At 40.4% G+C, this 17,983-nt stretch overlaps 1 protein-coding gene across 8 annotated transcripts in view; it reads left to right on the top strand.

Moving 5' to 3' along the window:
- esrrga (estrogen-related receptor gamma a) overlaps positions 1 to 17,983 on the top strand; it is a 138,312-nt gene that overhangs the window by 57,082 nt on the left and 63,247 nt on the right. For 5 of the 8 annotated variants that reach the window (XM_019262433.2, XM_027281646.1, XM_027281643.1 and 2 more), the window contains one exon: positions 17,563 to 17,721. In XM_019262433.2, coding sequence (XP_019117978.2) covers positions 17,563 to 17,721 — 159 coding nt within the window. Of the gene's footprint in view, positions 1 to 6,346; positions 6,765 to 17,562; positions 17,722 to 17,983 lie in introns of those variants that run through there. The other 3 variants (XM_019262432.2, XM_019262434.2, XM_027281647.1) reach the window with 3 other exon arrangements.

The raw sequence follows: 17,983 nt of genomic DNA, 5'->3' as shown, positions 1-17,983 counted from the left end.
GTTAACAAAGAGACAGCATTGAGAGACGACTAATCCCAGTGGAATAGCCCACTCATGTTCTGTTTGAGAGCGGCGTAATTAAAGGAGCGCACCTCTCCGAAGTCACCTATTTCAATACAAAACACTGCTTTACACACGCAGACACCCAGTGCCTTCTTACCCAGGCAAAACTCACTCTGTATATAATTACATCCCAGTTCTAATTTATCCCAGGGAATATATCAAAACCTGAGGATGAGAAGTAGGGAGGGGAGGAGAGAAAGAATACACAGTGGTAGCTGTGAGGTTCAGAGAGATCATAGGGTCAAGAGAATGTAAGAAAAAAGTGCTGTGGTGATGAAATGATTGATATGCCCAAACATATGTAGTCCCCCTTCATTGCATGTTCTCTTATCAGTATGGCAACTTTTTCACTACTTCTTATGGACTTCTTCTTTTCCCCCAATTTCTGGCATTTCCACTCGCACTTTTTGTAGGTATACAAAAAAAGATGTGCTCAAAACCATGGATACATACACAGTTGATTCATGTGATGAAACAGACAGAAAGAATAATGTTGTCCATGGTGTGTCCTTGCATCAGACGGACAGAGATGTCTTGGGTGTAGATAGAAGCTGGAGTAAAAGTCTCGCTCGGACTGGGAGGATACACGTGTTTTTCGCTGCAGTGTACATGAACATTTAGTGAATGGAAATTATGTGCACACACATGCACAGACACACTGTCACACATCTTCAGTGTTGACATCTATCATGTCTGCCCTGTCTATCCACGTTTGATGAGGTTACACCCCAGTCCAGCCCAAAGCCTTCCCCTTTTCCCTGTCCCTGCTTGATGAGGTCACTCCTTTCACTCTTTGATGAGGTGCGGTCCGGCCAACCTTCAATCTGACCACTGACAGGATAGTGACCGTAGCTGACCTGGTGTGTGTGAGAGTGTGAGTGTGTAGATTTCTATGTGATAAAAATCTTTTATTCTCTTTGTAATCGATACCACAGGAACGTTGAACTAAAATACATAGAAAATACAGTTTTCTGTTTGAGGATATATGAGGTGTGTATGTAGTTATGTATGTATTTGTGCTTGTGTATAGGACTAAATGCATTTATATGTAGCAGTCAAACAGCAAAATCATGCGAAAGTTTAGAGGAGGTTAATTTTACAGTAAATAAATGCTAAGGTCACCTTCTCCATATGACCCTCTTTCTCATTTTTATCTCTCTCCCTCTCTGCACAGTATCTGTCTGTATCTCTCTCTGTCGCACACCTCTGTCTTCCTAGCTGTGAATCCTTCCTGACATTTGTATTGAATAACAGTGCTGTCACATGTCTCAAATCACAACATACACCCCCTAGGATTATAAGCATGCATGCCTGAATGAGACTGAGACTTAATGTGTGTCAGGTCTGTCGTCTGTGCGGCTAACGTTTAAATGTATTTCTTTGTCTATTTTTCTTGTTGCTACACACGTTTATTACACTGTACGGTGTACCGTGTGTCTTAAGATTTAATTGATGATGTGTGACATAAGCTTTGGTGTGTTATGCATGTGTGTGTGTGTGTAACTTCCACACACCCTCCTACAAAGGTTACGCAGACAGAGTTTTGGTGACAGGCTCCAGAAAGCCCCCTAAACCCAGCAGCTTTTCCCAGCAGCTGGTGTTGTCTCCTTGGCCTTGATCACCATCACTGCCCCTTCCCTCCCTGGAGGTGCCTGGGTTGGACACATACACACACACACACATACACACACACACACACACTCATGTAAGTACGTGTAGTAACCCAGTCATGGCATCTCAAAAGGTAATCTTTATTAATTGAATAATTGTTATCATTTGGTATACACCTAAACTATGAAAGTTCACTTCTGCAACAACCTGACTTTCCTAATATGATCACTGAGGTTTCATCTTTAACAAAACTTGAAAGAAACAACATACTTGGAAACATATATAAACTCACTCACACAAAATAAAATGAACTGCAGCTAAAGTATAGTGTTTATCTAATAACACCTTCTGCACCTAAAGCCTCTCACTTCTATTACATCAATAGGACAGTTTGGTGACAGTGCTGTCTTTCTCTCTCTGTCTCTCTCTCTCTCACTCCCCCTTCTCTCCCTCCTCTCTCTCTCTCTCTCTCTCACACACACACACACACTCACACGCACACACACACACACACACACACACAGTCTTACAGTCTCACAGTCCTCCCTCTTTTTGTTTTTCTCTTTCTGGATTCAGTGGGTAGCTGGTTGGAGGGCCGGGCAGGGGGTCTGTGGTCAAATTGGCCGTTTCCACACTGTGTTCTGCTGTACCTGCTGACAGAGCTATCATATAACTTAGCTCCATCTTTCCCATTCCTGCTGGCAATATAACTGTGTGTCTGTCTGTCTGCATGTATGTGTCTGTGAGAAAGGATGTGTGTGTGAGAGAAGATTTGTGCTCCTTTGATGTAAATGGATGTTATATATGTTTTGTTTTGTTTTATCGCTGGTATGATTTTTTAAATGTACAATGATGATGAATGCTATATAGGTAAACAAACACTGATGCACACACATAACTAGTGTCTATGATGCAGCTGGCTGTAAACTGACCAGAGTCCATAGCTCCCTCTGTTGGCTAGTAGTGAACTACAATCACTCAGTCTCTCTCCCTCTCTGTCTCTTTCTCCCATGTTTGCAGCTCTTTACCTTCACGAAAGCAAAGTTCAGTAGTGTTTTTCTCTTTTAAAATTGTTTTTTTTGTTGTTGTTTTTTTTATGAAAGTCGTGTCCTGTTTTACTTTGTATTCCAGATAATTACATGTTTGTGCCACAAGTTGCAATGAATAAATTTAGCCTAATTATCATTAAATGTCAGTAAAACAAAATAACAAGTGCTATTTTTATTATCAACACAAAGTCACATTTCTGTTAATTAATACAGGAGCTTGTTCGCCTCACTCTAGTGATGTGTGTACTGCTACACGTCTCGATGGAGGGCCCGAGGTCAGCTGCTTAAATGACCACATCTTGAATTTGTTAAAGACTGTTTTGACCAGACAGACACACACGCTGCCCTGAATGAACCTGCTGTGGCCTATCGAGTGGTGTGATTGATGTCAGTGAGTGTTGCAATGGATAATTCTTCCACAAATGTCAACAGGCTGCCCCCACAGGGTCAAAACACACACACACACACACACACACACACACACACACACACAAGGCAAGATCAGCAATGTATAGACGATAGCCTTCACACAGTAATTGAACTGTGCAGATGATGCAAACAAGCCCATTCAGAGACACATGTACAATTATTAATTATGATTGTGTTCTTGGGTGGATTTTATTATGAAGAATGTATTTTAGTCACAGTCTTGTACAGATCATGGGAATGCCAGAGGGCCGACACAGATGACCAGACAGGGTATTTCCTCCGCTTTTTACTGTAATAGCTTTGTGTTTAAGAGGTTTGTGTGGCAGCTGGGTTTGTCCAGTGAGAGAGAGAAGTGGCCTAAAGGGGTCACTGTCAACATACACACTGACTGAGAACCAATCAATAGTCTGGGGGGCGGGGTGGGGTGGGATGGGGGTCAGAGAGGGGAAAGAGGAGCAAGAAGAAGCTTCAGAAACGCATATGTATAACATATGTGTGTTACCAAATTAACACACACTCCGTTTATGATTGTGTGTGTGTGTGCTATAGGACTTAAGTGTCTCACCATAATATTTTTTTCCTCTTTACATAATAGAAAAAAGCTTTTTAAAGCATCAGTCACGGCACATATGCGGAGTGAAACTGGATCCTTAGATTTCCTTCTTATGATTTTTATGCTTTTTTTAATCAAACACATTGGTGTTTGTACTAAAACTAACCGTCAGTGTCCACAAACTGCATAAATACATAAATTACAGAATGTGGAACTCTGCGAAGAAAAAGTCTCGCTGAATATTTTCTAAAGTAAACTGCAACAAAGAAATACGCCCCCAAGAACACGACCAGTTCATCACAGAGAGACTGTTTAATTTATCTTTGTAAGTCAAAACACTGTTTAAAAAAAAAAAAATTGTTTGTTGTGCAGAAATGTGTGAATTTATATTCACATCTCTACTGCAGCTTCAGACATTTTCTCCTCTCGTTGTTTCACTCATAGTCATCATTTAGATATTAAATGTTTGTGTGAAATTCATTTCCCACAAACAGATTTCTTATATGTACTAGTATGTATTCATTATTCTTACTACACATATACAAAGATGGCACAGTAGATGCTTGTGTTTGTACGTGTGTTTGTGTGTGTTAGACAGACAGAGGTTTTGGTAAAGGATTTGTTTGCCCAGTAGTGACGGCAGCATTGATTCACACTCATCTTTGTCGATGCTTATAAGCCCCTGGATACATCATAACTGTGTGCGTTGCTTGTGTACATGAACCTCATAGCGTAGTGTATACATGTGTGAAAGCATAGACCTGGCAAATGTACATTGTACAAGCAATGTGTATCTTTGAGCGTATTTGCTTGAAAATATCATAAAGGCGCCTTTTCATTGTTGTCTTTGCCGCACCTAAAAATATTTCACCTTTTGTGCATGTTTGTCAACTACTACAACGAACTGTGAGATTATTCTGAAAATAATTTGCCTTAGTTATGCTGCCATTGATACATTATCTATATTTTCAGTGCTGCAGATTCTCTGGGTCAGAAGAATGACATATGTGGACAGTGACAGTGGGGAGAGAGAGCACACAGATGATTTATCAGCATACACCAATATTCACATTCTCATTTCGTGCTGTCTGCTAAGAGAAACGGTATTTTAGTAAAGTGATAAGTCAATAGACGTTCTACTGTCAACCAGTAAAGCTGAGGTGTTAAACATCTGACTCTGTGTTTAAACATGTTTGTGTGTTTGAGAGAGAGAGAGAGGTTGTAGTTACTGTTGCACACACACATACACAGACGTACATCAAAGCAGAGATTGGTTTCAGGAAATGTTTTATTATCTGTTCTCTTCCAAAGCTGCTAATCACAACCACTCTCTTTCATCTTTGCATCCCCCCCCTTTCCACCCCCCCGATTTCTTTCTCTCTATCTGCCTCTCTCCTCCACACTTCTCTCTTTCCCCCCTCCATCCTGTGTGCAGTGGTATCTGAGCGTTGGAAAAGTCAGATGGAAGAGTGGAAAAATTTAAAACCAAAGCAGACGTAATAGAGAAAGAATTTAGGGAAGAGAGGAGTAATGAAAGCATGTGTGCATCATTGTGGCGGAGCAGATCTGAGTCTCCCTGTAGGTTTCCCATTCCCCTTTTTAGAGAGAAGAGCCTTTCCTCTCTCCTCACGTTCCCTTTTGTGTTTCCTCCTCTCTCTGAGACAGAGGAGCAGTGGGCTAATTCTCTTGGAGAATCCCTCTCACATCGACAATATCCACCTTCCAAGTTGTCAAATATATTGGAAATACTGGGAATATATATCCTGCTGGTGCCGACGTGGCGGGGAGCTTGACAGAACAGCAAGCAGCAGGGGAAACCTTGTCCCAATCATTCCCAAATCATTCCACAACAAAGGACAAGGGCCTTCGAATTGCCATAATCCCGTATTTTACTGCTGAGCTGTGATGGGCTCCGTTGTACTTTGTGTGTGTGTGTGTGTGTGTGTGTTTGCTGTGTGACACATTATTTAGGCTTAGGGTTTAGGGTCAAGCTTACACTTTTTTCTTTGATCTTGCAATTCTTTGGATTTGATGAGGTCAATTTTGTGTTTTGAGGCTGAGCTGACACAAATCCGTAATTACTACCTGAAAAACTGTAATTCAACTCTTTATCCTTTGCTTAAAAGATTTTATTTAAAAACTTTTTAAACATTGTTTAAAAACAAAGAAACACAATGTTTTTTTCCCCCACACACACATTGTCTTTTCTTAACGTTGCAGTTTTTTTTTTTTGCTGGAAATGCAAATGATGGAGAAAATAGAGACGAGTGGAGAGACTTTTTTGAAAGACTTGGTCTGAGAGACAGAAACAGAAAGATTGGCTGATAAAGAGACAAAGAATGAAAGAAAGAAGGAGAGCAGCATGTCTTGCTTTAAATCTTTCCCTCACCTGTCTTTTTCTCCTCTCCGCTCCCTCCTTTCCTTCCTCCCTCCCTCTCTCTTCCCATCTATCGCTCTTTGTCTGATCCCTCCCTCTCCACCTGCTCTTCTCCCTCTCTCTCTTGCTCTCCCTCCTTGTCTCCACCCCTTACCCTGCCCCTCCCTGCAGCCATTGGTCAAGTATCCACCAATCATAGCAGAACCGGGGCCTGAGGGACTACATATGCAAAATGCTGCTTAATATTCATGAGCTGCTATCGGGGCTTTAAGTCGTTGATTAGGACAGCGGCACAGCTTTCTGTCCCAACTGCCTGGCTGGCTGGCTGTGTGTGTACCTATAGCCCCCTCTCCCTGGCTCTCACATACACACACCGCGCGCACACACACACACACACGCTCCCTCACATCCACACACACGCAGAGCCGATCAGTGCAGGCAGCGCAGAGCCTGGTAATTGTATTGCTCCCTCCAAGCGGAAGGAAGGACCGAGAGAGAGAGGAAGACCGGAGAAAGAAGAGGAGGAGAGAGTGAGAGGAGAGATATAAAAACTTTGCTTTTTTTGAATTTTCTTGTTTTTTTCCCTGGAGGAGGTTGACATGACAATGACCCGGTATCGCCGATGGATTCGGTAGGACACCCGTTATCCGAGTGTTTTTTAATGCACTCTGAACAAGAGTAGGTAAATTTTACCTTTTAATCTTATCCTTTTATTCCTCATTCAACTTGTCATTGTCATTCACTGTGTATAAGTATGTTTGTGTGTGTGTGTGTGTGTGTGTGAGAGAGAGAGTGTATGTGCTGGTATGCAGTGGAGGTGGCCGGCACCATGTCAAGGTTGTTTCTGCTGTCAGGTAGCACGCGTTCACTCTGTGTGTGTGTGTTTGTGTATGTGTGTGTGTGTGTGTGTGTGGCTGCAGTATCCGGACAGCAGCTCTTACTCAGTGGGTAGAGGAGCGGAATTTCTGTCCCTCCACCTGGGAGTGAGACATACACACAAACACACCTGCACACACTCTCTCACACACACAGACTCATTAATGACATAGAGACACAGTTTCTCCACCACTTTTTCTGCTTTTAAACACATTGTTTTACTTTGAGTCAAATTGTTCTTAGGACAAAACAGCAACTCAGTGAGGTTATATTACAGCCTGTGCATGTGTTTATACTTGTGCACGTGTGTTTTTATGTGTGTGTTCATCCAAGCAGAGAATCAGCGAGGTAACAGGGCATTGAGGTTACAGGAATAACGTGGGGAGACGGGAGGAAAGGGCCCACAAGAGATGAGGGAGGAGGAAAGGGGGAGAGCTGCGCTCTTAAATGCCAGAGGAGGTAGAATTTCAGACGGGCAACTCAGCGTGTGGCCCCGCACAGGAATTAGAGACAGTTACACACACACACACACACACACACAGAGGCAAGTGCCGCTGAGCTGCTCCTTTCGCCAACGCTTTGCTCTTTTAGGTGTGTGTTAAAGACGCTGTTCAAAATGCAGATTAACTGATTGAGGGAATGGACAACACTGTGTGTGTGTGTCTGTGTGTGTTATTGTGCGCGTAACATAGGAGATGTGTTTTATCAAAACACACAATAGGACAGACAAACTGAGGCAAAAAGATTAAAGTGTTATATATATACCAGCATACACACTTTGTCCTCTTTCAAACATTACAAAGTAAAACTGATTTGTCTGAAGTGATGAGTGTAATTCAGTAAGTGGACTGCACTCTCTTTGAATCCAGCGTTGGCACTGATATTGTCAAATTTCATTGCCAATAATAAATTCCAGGACTTTATAGTAAATAAGTATAAAAATAATGAAATACATGTGCATGTTAATTTTGTTCTTAATGGTCATGGCTTTATAGTAAATAAATTCAAATGAGTTACACTGAATCACAGCCTCAGTTAAAGTGTCTTTACGGCAGAAAGTCAGAGAAGGAAAACTGAAAGGACAAAGTCAAAGGAGAAGCCGATGCAGGATGATATACTCATGTGTTTCCCAAACGTGACATTATTGACAATTTTAAAGACAATTGACATTTTTTTGTGTCCTGTGAAGCTGTCTCGCATTTGTATGTGTGTATGTGTACGTGTGCGCGTGTCTTTTACATGCAGAGACCCTCTCATGTACACTATACGTGGAATAGGGAGGAACATTTTTTAAGTATATGTAGCAGCTGGGGTAATAATAACCACTTCTTTACCAATGAACTTGTCATTCATCATTTTTAGAAACAGAAATTTGGTAGTTTGTTTTAGTTTTAATCATTTTTTTACAAAAAAAAATGCCTGTGATTCCTTTTGCACTTTATGTGCATTGTTTTATTGAAAAAAAAAAGAACACCTACAGTAATTTTAGTCATCATGTTTTAAATATCTGTGCAATGTCGTGTATCAGAATTTTGGTTACTTTGAGGTTTTGATGTGAACAAGACTCTTTATAGAAGAACCTTTCATATTGAGCATGCTGATTGCCTTTTGTAAATCAGATGACTGGATGTCCAGAGCAAAGTCTGCAATCACTACATTTTCGACTAGAAGGTCACTGTACACTGTATTTGAACAGAGTGTGTGTGTGTGTTGTGTATTTTTCAGTCACTGAACTCTGGTTTTTAATTGTGTGTCTAATCAAAAAAGTGAACACTTTGTCCATGATGTGTGAAGAAGAGTACATCCCGAGAGCTGATACCAAGCACAAATATACTGTACGAAAAATACACACTTACATGTCAAACAGTTATCAGTAGACTGTGCTGCTTCAGCTGTGTGTGTTTCTGTGTAAGTGCACTGCGACCGCTTTTACATGTTTTAGAAAACCCTCTTGCATCTGTCCGTCTGTCCGCTCCTTCATCCATCCATTCATCCATCCATTCATCCATCCATCCACCGTTCTCCTTTCTCTGCTCAGGCTTCCCTTCCTTTTCTCGCAGGCACTGCTTCCCTACACTAATTAAAATATTAGGGATAATGATGATCATACCAATAATAATAATAATAATAATAATAACAAGTGCCGCTTAAGCTGTTAACATAATTGCATTCCCCTCATGCAACCATATACATACAATTTGCATGTCATTAAGATATATTTCCTACAGTGACTTTCGTGAATTTGCTGGGTTTTGTCAGTGGGTGTGAAGGAGACGGGTGGTGAGACCTGCACAGCCGTCGTGCAGATCATTCAGTCAAAGGTTTGCAGTGTGTGAAACGAAGAGAAACACAAGGCAGCACAAATGATTTCCAGCAGAAAAAAATTTCATTTGTGATTTTTGTGTGGATTTAATTATTTTATTTTTTTATTACACGAAAATGTTACACAAAATTTTTCTGCGATTGTCATTAAAAATCAAAATTTCTGTTCAATCACATGAAGTCTGAATGAATACTAGTTTGGTGCATGTTTGAAATTGCACTATATCAAAGTGTAACCATTTTTCAATTCTTCAAACTAAATTTATACACGGCAATATAATCATTCCGTTATAATCATAATTATTTGCTATTTAAGTATTAGTCGAGTGCACAGGAAAACGTAAAATTTTCATCCTTCAAGTCGAGAGTATTGCATCTTATTGTGTCAAGGCAGCAATGAAAGCAATCACGACAGACAAATTCCATTATTTCAGTTCATTTTATGAGAAATACCTTGTCCCTAAACATTTTAGAATATTTTTTTCTTCTGATTTTCTGAGCGACATGATATAATTTATATAAAATGACTGAAGAAAATTTAACTTGAATTCCGACCGCTCCACTTACGCTCTGTTAGTTCAAAACGACTAAGACTGTTTTCTGCTTAAAAGCTAAGTAATGCAGCTTTGTAATGCTGTTGTAATCGCTTGATGATGTGCCTTTGATGTTTTTTAAAACTGTGGTGAAGGAAAGATCGACATCTATAGAATGAATTGCTTCTAATTGCTTGCTTCCCGTCTAAGAAAAATAAGAACATTTATTTTATTTCTCTCAGCACTTTTCTTTTTCTTTTTGTCAACCTCTTGTTCACTCATTTTCTCAGGCCATGAGGGAGAGAAAGCAGTAAAGCGAGAGAGAGAGGGACAGAGAGAGAGAGAGAGAGAGAGAGAGAGAGAGAGAGAGAGAAGTAAAGCTGATGGAAGGAGGGACGGGGGGAGACCAAAGAGAGATTGCGTAAATTAAAATCCTTTTAATCTCCTTATAAAATCATTTACTTAATTCATCTGTCAAAGCATGTCAATATGTGCCGCACTGATTTGTGTGTGTGAGTGTGTGAGTGTGCATTTGCATCTGTTTGTTGTCATGCATGGGTTCATGCCTGCCTGCCCACATTTTGTGTGTGTGTGTGTGTGTGTGTGTGAGACCTATTGGTGGCCCGTATAAGGAGGTGTTGTTTCTTTTTTTGTGTGTGTCTGTTTTCCTGTCCGTCTGTCCCTACGGCATCCGTTGTCTGTCAGTTTTTGCATTGTCTAAGCCTGCACACACGCACCAACGCACACTGAAACACACACACACACACACACACACACACACACACACACTCATACACACTTGCATACGGCAGCCTCTCTCTCATGTGAAGGGTCCGAGCATTCCAGTGGTGATTTAGTCCCATAAAGAGAGAGAGAGATGCAATGAGAGAGACAGACCGAACAAGAGGTGGGAAGGATGGAGAGGGGGGGTCTGCTTTTGTCTGACACCAGCACTTAGGGGTCCGCTGGACACACATGTACGCATCACTGCACGCATGCACACAAAAACACATCCTCACACATTTTTTGTGCATTTCCAGCTAAAACGGAACCAAATTGTGTCAAAAATGCAATTACACATTCACACACACACACACACACGTATGCACTGTCACATATTTGGTGTGTGTGATAGTGCCTTGATGTGAATTTATCTGATTTATGCTCAATCCAGTCATGCATCGTGTGTGTGTGTGTGTGTGTGTCATGGGTCAGTGTGTGCCTTTATGTGTAGAAAGAGCAGTAAGAGAGACTATACCAGCTGTGACACACACACACACACACTGCAATTAGCCATTACACCACACTGACGGTGAAGCTAAATGTGTGTGTGTGTGATTGAATGCCAAAGCGCTGATTGAAAGAAGAGAGAGTGATATATAGTGAGAGACAACACCGCTCATCTCTTCTCATCTCTTATCCTTCCCCCCTTTCCTCCCTTTCACGCCGCTCATCCGCTCATTTCTCATGTTCCGTCATCCATACATCAAATTGTGAATTCATTTATTATTACCATTATCACAATCAATCAAATCATTTATGCTTAGACTAAGAATGACTTCCCTTACTGCCGCATACTGACTTTTCTGTCTCATTCAAGCCTACTTTTTTGACTTTTCTACTTGCAGTGTAAGTTACAGGGATGCAGATGAAAAATGTCTTTGTGAACATTATAGGTCTTTTAACTGATGATTTTAGGGAAAATTGACTTTTTTAAATTAATGTCATATTTAGCATTGTTACTGTCATTGCTGTGTTTTTTAAATTTTTTATTTAGAGATAGTTTCAGAGAGTTAGTAATATCTGATTTCAGCTGTTCGCTGGGCAACTTATTGAGCTGCGCTTCAGAACAGGAGACCGATGTATACGTGTGTGTGTGTGTGTGTGTGTGTGTGTGTGTGTGTGTGTGTGTGTGTGTGTGAGAGAGAGAGAAAGAGAGAGAGCGCTCAGGGCTTCTAATGCTGCCTCTCACTCCTAATGGGAGGAGACAGCGGAGACTGGGCCACAATAGAACAGATTTAGATGGAGAGGTGTCGTGTGTGTGTAAGTGTGTGTGGGTGTACATGAGTTAAAGAGGATCGAGAGAATGATGCAGGTTCAAACGTCCCATCTGTATTTTGCACTTTTTCTGTTTTGCCCTTTCTCTGTGTCCGTGGGGAGAGCCCTATGGATTGGCTGGTTGGACAGTTCTCCCCCTCTACATGCCCAGGCCTTGTATAGCATGATTAAATCGTCATTGTACAAAAGACAAAAGGGAAAAGATACAGTAGAAAGGGACATGAATATATACTAAGAGCAAGAGAAAGAAATGAATGACCATGTCGCCTTCCGACTGACAATGAAATATTCCTCCACTCATCCTCCCATCATGCTTCATGTGTGTGCCTGATGGGGAGAGAATGACAGGCCAACCCCCCACCCCACCTTTCTCTTCAGTTTTTTTTTTTTTTTTTTTTTGTCCGCCTCTCTCTCCCCTTTCTCCTTCTGTGTCTTATCCGTGCACTTGGCATCTCCTTTGGTGGAATTTATCAACTTATTCAAATACACGACCAATAAACTCCACTATCACACAAATATGTCCAACACTTCTAATGCATTCTAACTAAATTACATGTATAATCAAACATATGAGAGCTTATCAATTTAAACTTTTCTAAGTCAGAGAACTGTGATTAACACTCAAGCCTTTATAGTAACCGCAAATATACAATACAGAGTAATGTTTATGTGTCTTGCGATAAAGGAATTAAAAGGTTTTGAATTTTTCATCTGTTTGCTCTATTTCAGGCTTATCGCCCCCAAACTTTAATTTAAAATATATTTTCTTGCTAGTTAAGAACCATAAGATAAAACGGATTCAAAATTTAACTTTTTTTTTTTTTTACTTTTTTTTTGTTCTCGCTTTGTCCATCCTTATCACGCGGTTTGTTTCATTACAAAAACAAACAAGAGAAACTAGAAAAAGGTAATATGGGCCTCTCTGTGCATGATTCAAAATATACATACATAAAAGATTATTATTCACATCCTGTGGTGTTTTTGAGGAAAGTTAAAGGTCTCTAACAAATCCATGGAGGATACAAAGAAACTGATTTTGCAGGTTTTTGTCACAGCAGAACGAACAGCTTGACAGTGTTCCTGTTTCTTTGGCCCTGAACGATTCAAGCTTTGAGACAGAACTGTGGAACACCGCATACGTGTGTGACCATAAAAGAAAAATGCATCTGTGGGTATGGCGTTTGTTTCTGTGTTTTCATCGTATTTTAACTGCATCTGCGCAGGGTTGGACTTAAATGACTTAAGTCGTACTTTCTAATAACTACTAGCACATTTCATTTCCATATGCTGAAAGTCAAATGAAAATATTTAACATAATCCTTGGAGAATATGAACATAACTAAAGACAAAAAGGGAACCAGTACTTTATATATTTACAAGTTCACTGTCGTTTCACGTATTCTATAGGTTTTCCATATAATCAGATTTATAATTTATTTAGATTTCTTTCTTTCTAATTTATGTGTATTTTCTATACGTGTAATACTGTGTCATTAGGACAGACGTTTTATACTGTTAGTACTGACAACTTTACACAGAAATTACAAGGTGAAAACTTTGTTGTTTGTCAAAATATGTGTACGTACAATGTAGATATTGGATAAATTAAGAATTCTAAATACTTCTTGCTCTCAAAATCTGATCCCCACTTTTCTTGACCTCCGCAGATATTTTTGTCATTTCCCCTTTATCCCCATCTTCCTTCACCATTCACCCCCCACACACACGCACAGACGCACTCCTCCTCTCCCTCCCCACACACCCCTCCCTTGTGGAGCTGTCACCTTTCTGCACCCGCTCAGTCCCTATTAAGGCCGACAGCCCATCTGCCGCCTGCCCCGCTAACAGCTCCCGTCGCTAACGCTAACGCACACACACATCCACATCTACTCAGACACACAAAGGGTTGCATCAAACCCCACCTGCCCTGATGCACATACAGACACGCACAGAGAAACACAGTCACACACATTTGTATACAAACAAAATATTTATGCGCTCAGTATTTTTGATGATCTAATGATCATTTCAAGGTCTCCTGACACTCCCGAATGTCTGTGTCTTTGTCGGACTCTATTTATGAATGTATCATCATTAGATCATGCATGCAGATATTAAAATGACATTTTAAACAATTGTTTAAACATTGTTCTCTGTAGTGACGGACAATGTATTTACTGCATGCATTCATATCTCACCAGCCTGGTGATGATTTTATTAAGATGCAAGAAAGCGGACAAACATTTATTTGTGTTCACAGGTGTATGTCACCTATTCAACTGTGTTTATGAAACTATGTTTAGACGTGTTTGTGGATATTTATTTTATATGTGACTGGAAGACATCACACTGCCCTGACTAGAGGGGTAATTAGGTAGGGCAGTTGCAGCCCCGTGTGAGTATGTGTGTGCGTGTGTTGTGGCATTTGCTCCCTTCAGGGATAGGTGCGTTTTGCATTAGCAAGAATGGCAACTGTCTCATCAATCACTGCATCACCATGTCTCTCTCACACACACACACACACACACACACACACACACACACACACACACAGACATACTGTGTCATGGTCATTCTGTTCACAGATGGGCCAGCAACACATGAGTGAGTCACTGAGCATCAGAAAGACACCCACGATCTCCCTATTTTACACACACACAAACCTCACATCCGCGATTTGAGCATGTGTGCGTGTGTGTGTGTGTGTGTGTATGCTGGTTCTGCTTACATGTTCTGACAGGAGCATGAAATAGGTTAGGTAGAATCACATAGGTTAATACTCTTTCCCTTTATTCTCTCCTTTTGCTTTTATGCGTATATAAATATGTATGATCTGAGCTATTTATCTTGTTTATGTGTAAGTACTTTCATGATTTTGAATCCTTAAAAGAAAGGTTCCTTAAATGGTCCATTGAGATAGGGAAAATGTTTAATTTGTTAAATTTTGGTTTCCATTTTATGCATATTTAGTATGTCGACAAAACCATACGTTTATTGTACTTTATTCTTGTAGGATTTTCCTGTATTGAATAATAACAACCTGCTCTTAATGTCTGATGTAAATGATTGTCTGCTGATCTTAAGGTACCTTTTAGCTTAAATTGAATCTTCTGGAATGAATAAAGACATGAAAAATATTTTGTTACCTTGTCCTGAGGTATAATCTAATAAAACAGAATCTCTCTTTGTAATCCCAAACAGTTTTAGTCTCTAGGTTAACGCCTTTTGTTGTTTAACTAAAATACTGTAATAATGATTTACCTCAGAACTTTGAAAAGTCTGGTTTCTCCCTAAAATTATATCTCATGGTGAGGATGTAAAGCTAAATAAGTGAGTTACTTCACTCTTTAAATGTAAGTAAATCTTTTCCATTTTTCTGTACCGTACATTTAATTTTGTTATGTTTGTGGCCTGTGGAAGGATAAACAATTCATTTAAGGTGCAGCTGAAAAGGCAGGGAAAGGAATTCGAACAATATCATGTGTATATGGTTCAGGATGTACCTTAGTCTGGTGTGACACCAGGACTCTCCCCAATAAAAAAAGCAGTATTAAGTGTTGCCTGTCTATATAGCATTGTGACACCGCAACCAAAGCCAATAAGTGTTTGAAGCAGCAGCAGCAGCAGCAAGATATCGATTCCTCCTATCCACCAGAGTGGAACTAAAACCTACATATTACACACCCTGGCCCTCCACCTCTCACTGAGCCGACCCAGCTCTGTGGATGGAGGGAGGGATGGCTGTCAGACAAGTGACTGGTCTGTCTACCTGTCTGTCGAAGTGGCCTTCACCTAAACAGGAACCCACAGTGGGACAACAACACACATACGCACGCATACGTACACACAAGTGTCTGTGTGATGTGTGTTTGTGTGGTAAACACGCGTCTATCAGTTTGTGACACATACCAACATCCTGCTCTGTTTACTGATACACTACATCTGAGACAACACACACACGGGAATGTAGTAATGACAGGAAAACCAAAACAACAAATGAAAAGTAATCCAATTATTTTAGTAACTATTTAGCTCCATTGCAAGGCTTCCAGTTTGACATGTAAAGATTAGCCAGCCACTTTAAAAACGTAAAAGTAGTTAAAATATAAATAATAAATGATTTCCCCCTTTAAGAAACCATATTTTTTAAACTTATTTCAATGTCAAAAAACATACAAATGGTTAAAATGTAAAGCACACGGATGCCTCAAGTGTTGCCAGCAGGCATCTCTTATGTATTTTACATTATTTTAGAAGGATCGCTTTATTACCAGTTCTGTGTGCTGACATCTGTTCCTGAGCCTGAATTGGTTTCTGTATTTTCTATATTTTGTCCGCCTGTAATAAAGTGCTTTTCTTCCCAACAGCCCCGCTCCATTCTCCCCTGATAGTTTTGTTTAAATGTAGGCCACCCAGCCAATTTTATTACAGACCCTGCCTTCCCTCCTCCTCCTTGACGTCAGCTATAAGTACTGTCCCTTTTTTCCTGTCACGGCAAGTTATTTAATTAATTAGGTTTTGCGATGGGTGATTTTGATTCTGTTGCCTGTGGTGACCTTATCACCCCGACAACAGCTCCTCCCCTGACGACAGCGCTTGGGTTGATTGACGGATAGCAGTCCCTCCTCTGGTGCTTTTACGTTTACATTCCCTCAGTCTGAAAGCCTTTTCCGAGGCTAAAACTGGTAAAACTTCTCTGACATTAAACACAGCTGGGACGTGCTTCAGTTAGCAGTCTGACGCATCCACCGATGCATTTGCGCACAGACAGATGTATTCGTCAGAAATTTGTTAACACATTCCAGGACAAAAGTCTTGTGTACTGGTTAAAAGTCACAACCTGTCGTCTGTGCATCTGTCTGTCTGGCTGACAGTTGTGTGTCTGTCGGCCTGTCGGTGCTCTCAGCAGGTCGGCCTGTGCGTCAGTCAGTCTTTCTTAGTGTCTTCAGACCTGATTTTTCCGTCTGCATACCTACCTGTCTCGGGGTTGCTTGTGCTAAGTAGTTTCATACCAGTTTGTGTGTAGTGTAGCTGTTTGTCATATCCACTGCAGGAATACAGACCAGCAAGAAGTGTATGTTTGAATGATTATGTGTGTGTTTTGTGCATATTTATTACATTTGTAACTCATGACATTGTCTCCAATTAAATTGCATCACACTGTATTTATTGTAAAATGAACTTTTTTGTTATGTGTGTTTGTTTTTCTGTGCCTTTGTGGGAACTTCTTTCTGTGTATCCCTGTTTGTGTCCTTCCGTGTTCATCTTAAATTTAAAATGTGTTGAATATTGAAAGATCTTTGCTAATATTTTTGTTAACTGCTTAATGCTAAAGTGTTTATTCTTAACTTGAATTAAAGTAGAAAAGTAGTTTCAGGCACTTGGGAATAATTAACATAAACAACAGAAGCTTTGTGCGCCTATTTTTAAAAACTGTCTCTACATTTATCTTTTCTTTACATTCTTTCAAGTAGTTTGACATTGTTTGCATTATTTTGACGTCAATGAATTGATTTATGTGTGCACTTAATGTTTACATTTGAATAACTAATAACTTAATCAGAATTTGTGTCTTTTACTTGATAGTAAATAGTTAATCCCCTCCATATCTGAGCTGCAGTTATTCTACTTTTTTCCGTTGCACTGGCTGTATTTTCACCCCTCCTTCTCTCACTTTGCCCCTGGCTACAGAATGAACTTATCGAAGGGGCCATTGGTGAACAGCAGCAGTGAAGATAACTCCAAGTCAACCTATAGTAAATGCGGCGCTGGCGCCTGGAGGATGCACCAGAGCTACGATCCACTAGAGGCCAACCACATGAGAGACGCACATGCCCTCTACAACCCCAGGTAAGACAAAACGACGAGAGGACCAAAGGCACAAAAATATATATAGAGAGAGACACGTAGGATCCATGAAGAAAAAGAATCCATGAATGTGTTAGGTTCAGTTTTACACAAAAGCCACACTTGACCTCTATAAACCTCAGATGAAAGAGAAAGAAAAGGCAAGCACTTTCAGACATCAAAAGCCACTGTTTTTAGTGGTCTGTGAAAGAGTGTGTGTGTGTGAGAGAGAGCGCCGGTAGAGGGAACTTTTCTCTACAATCTA

Source organism: Larimichthys crocea, chromosome VIII (genome assembly GCF_000972845.2).
Source record: "Larimichthys crocea isolate SSNF chromosome VIII, L_crocea_2.0, whole genome shotgun sequence".
NCBI lineage: Eukaryota > Metazoa > Chordata > Actinopteri > Sciaenidae > Larimichthys > Larimichthys crocea.
The sequence above is the reverse complement of the archived record's forward strand: the minus strand, read 5'-3'. Positions and strand labels throughout refer to the sequence as shown.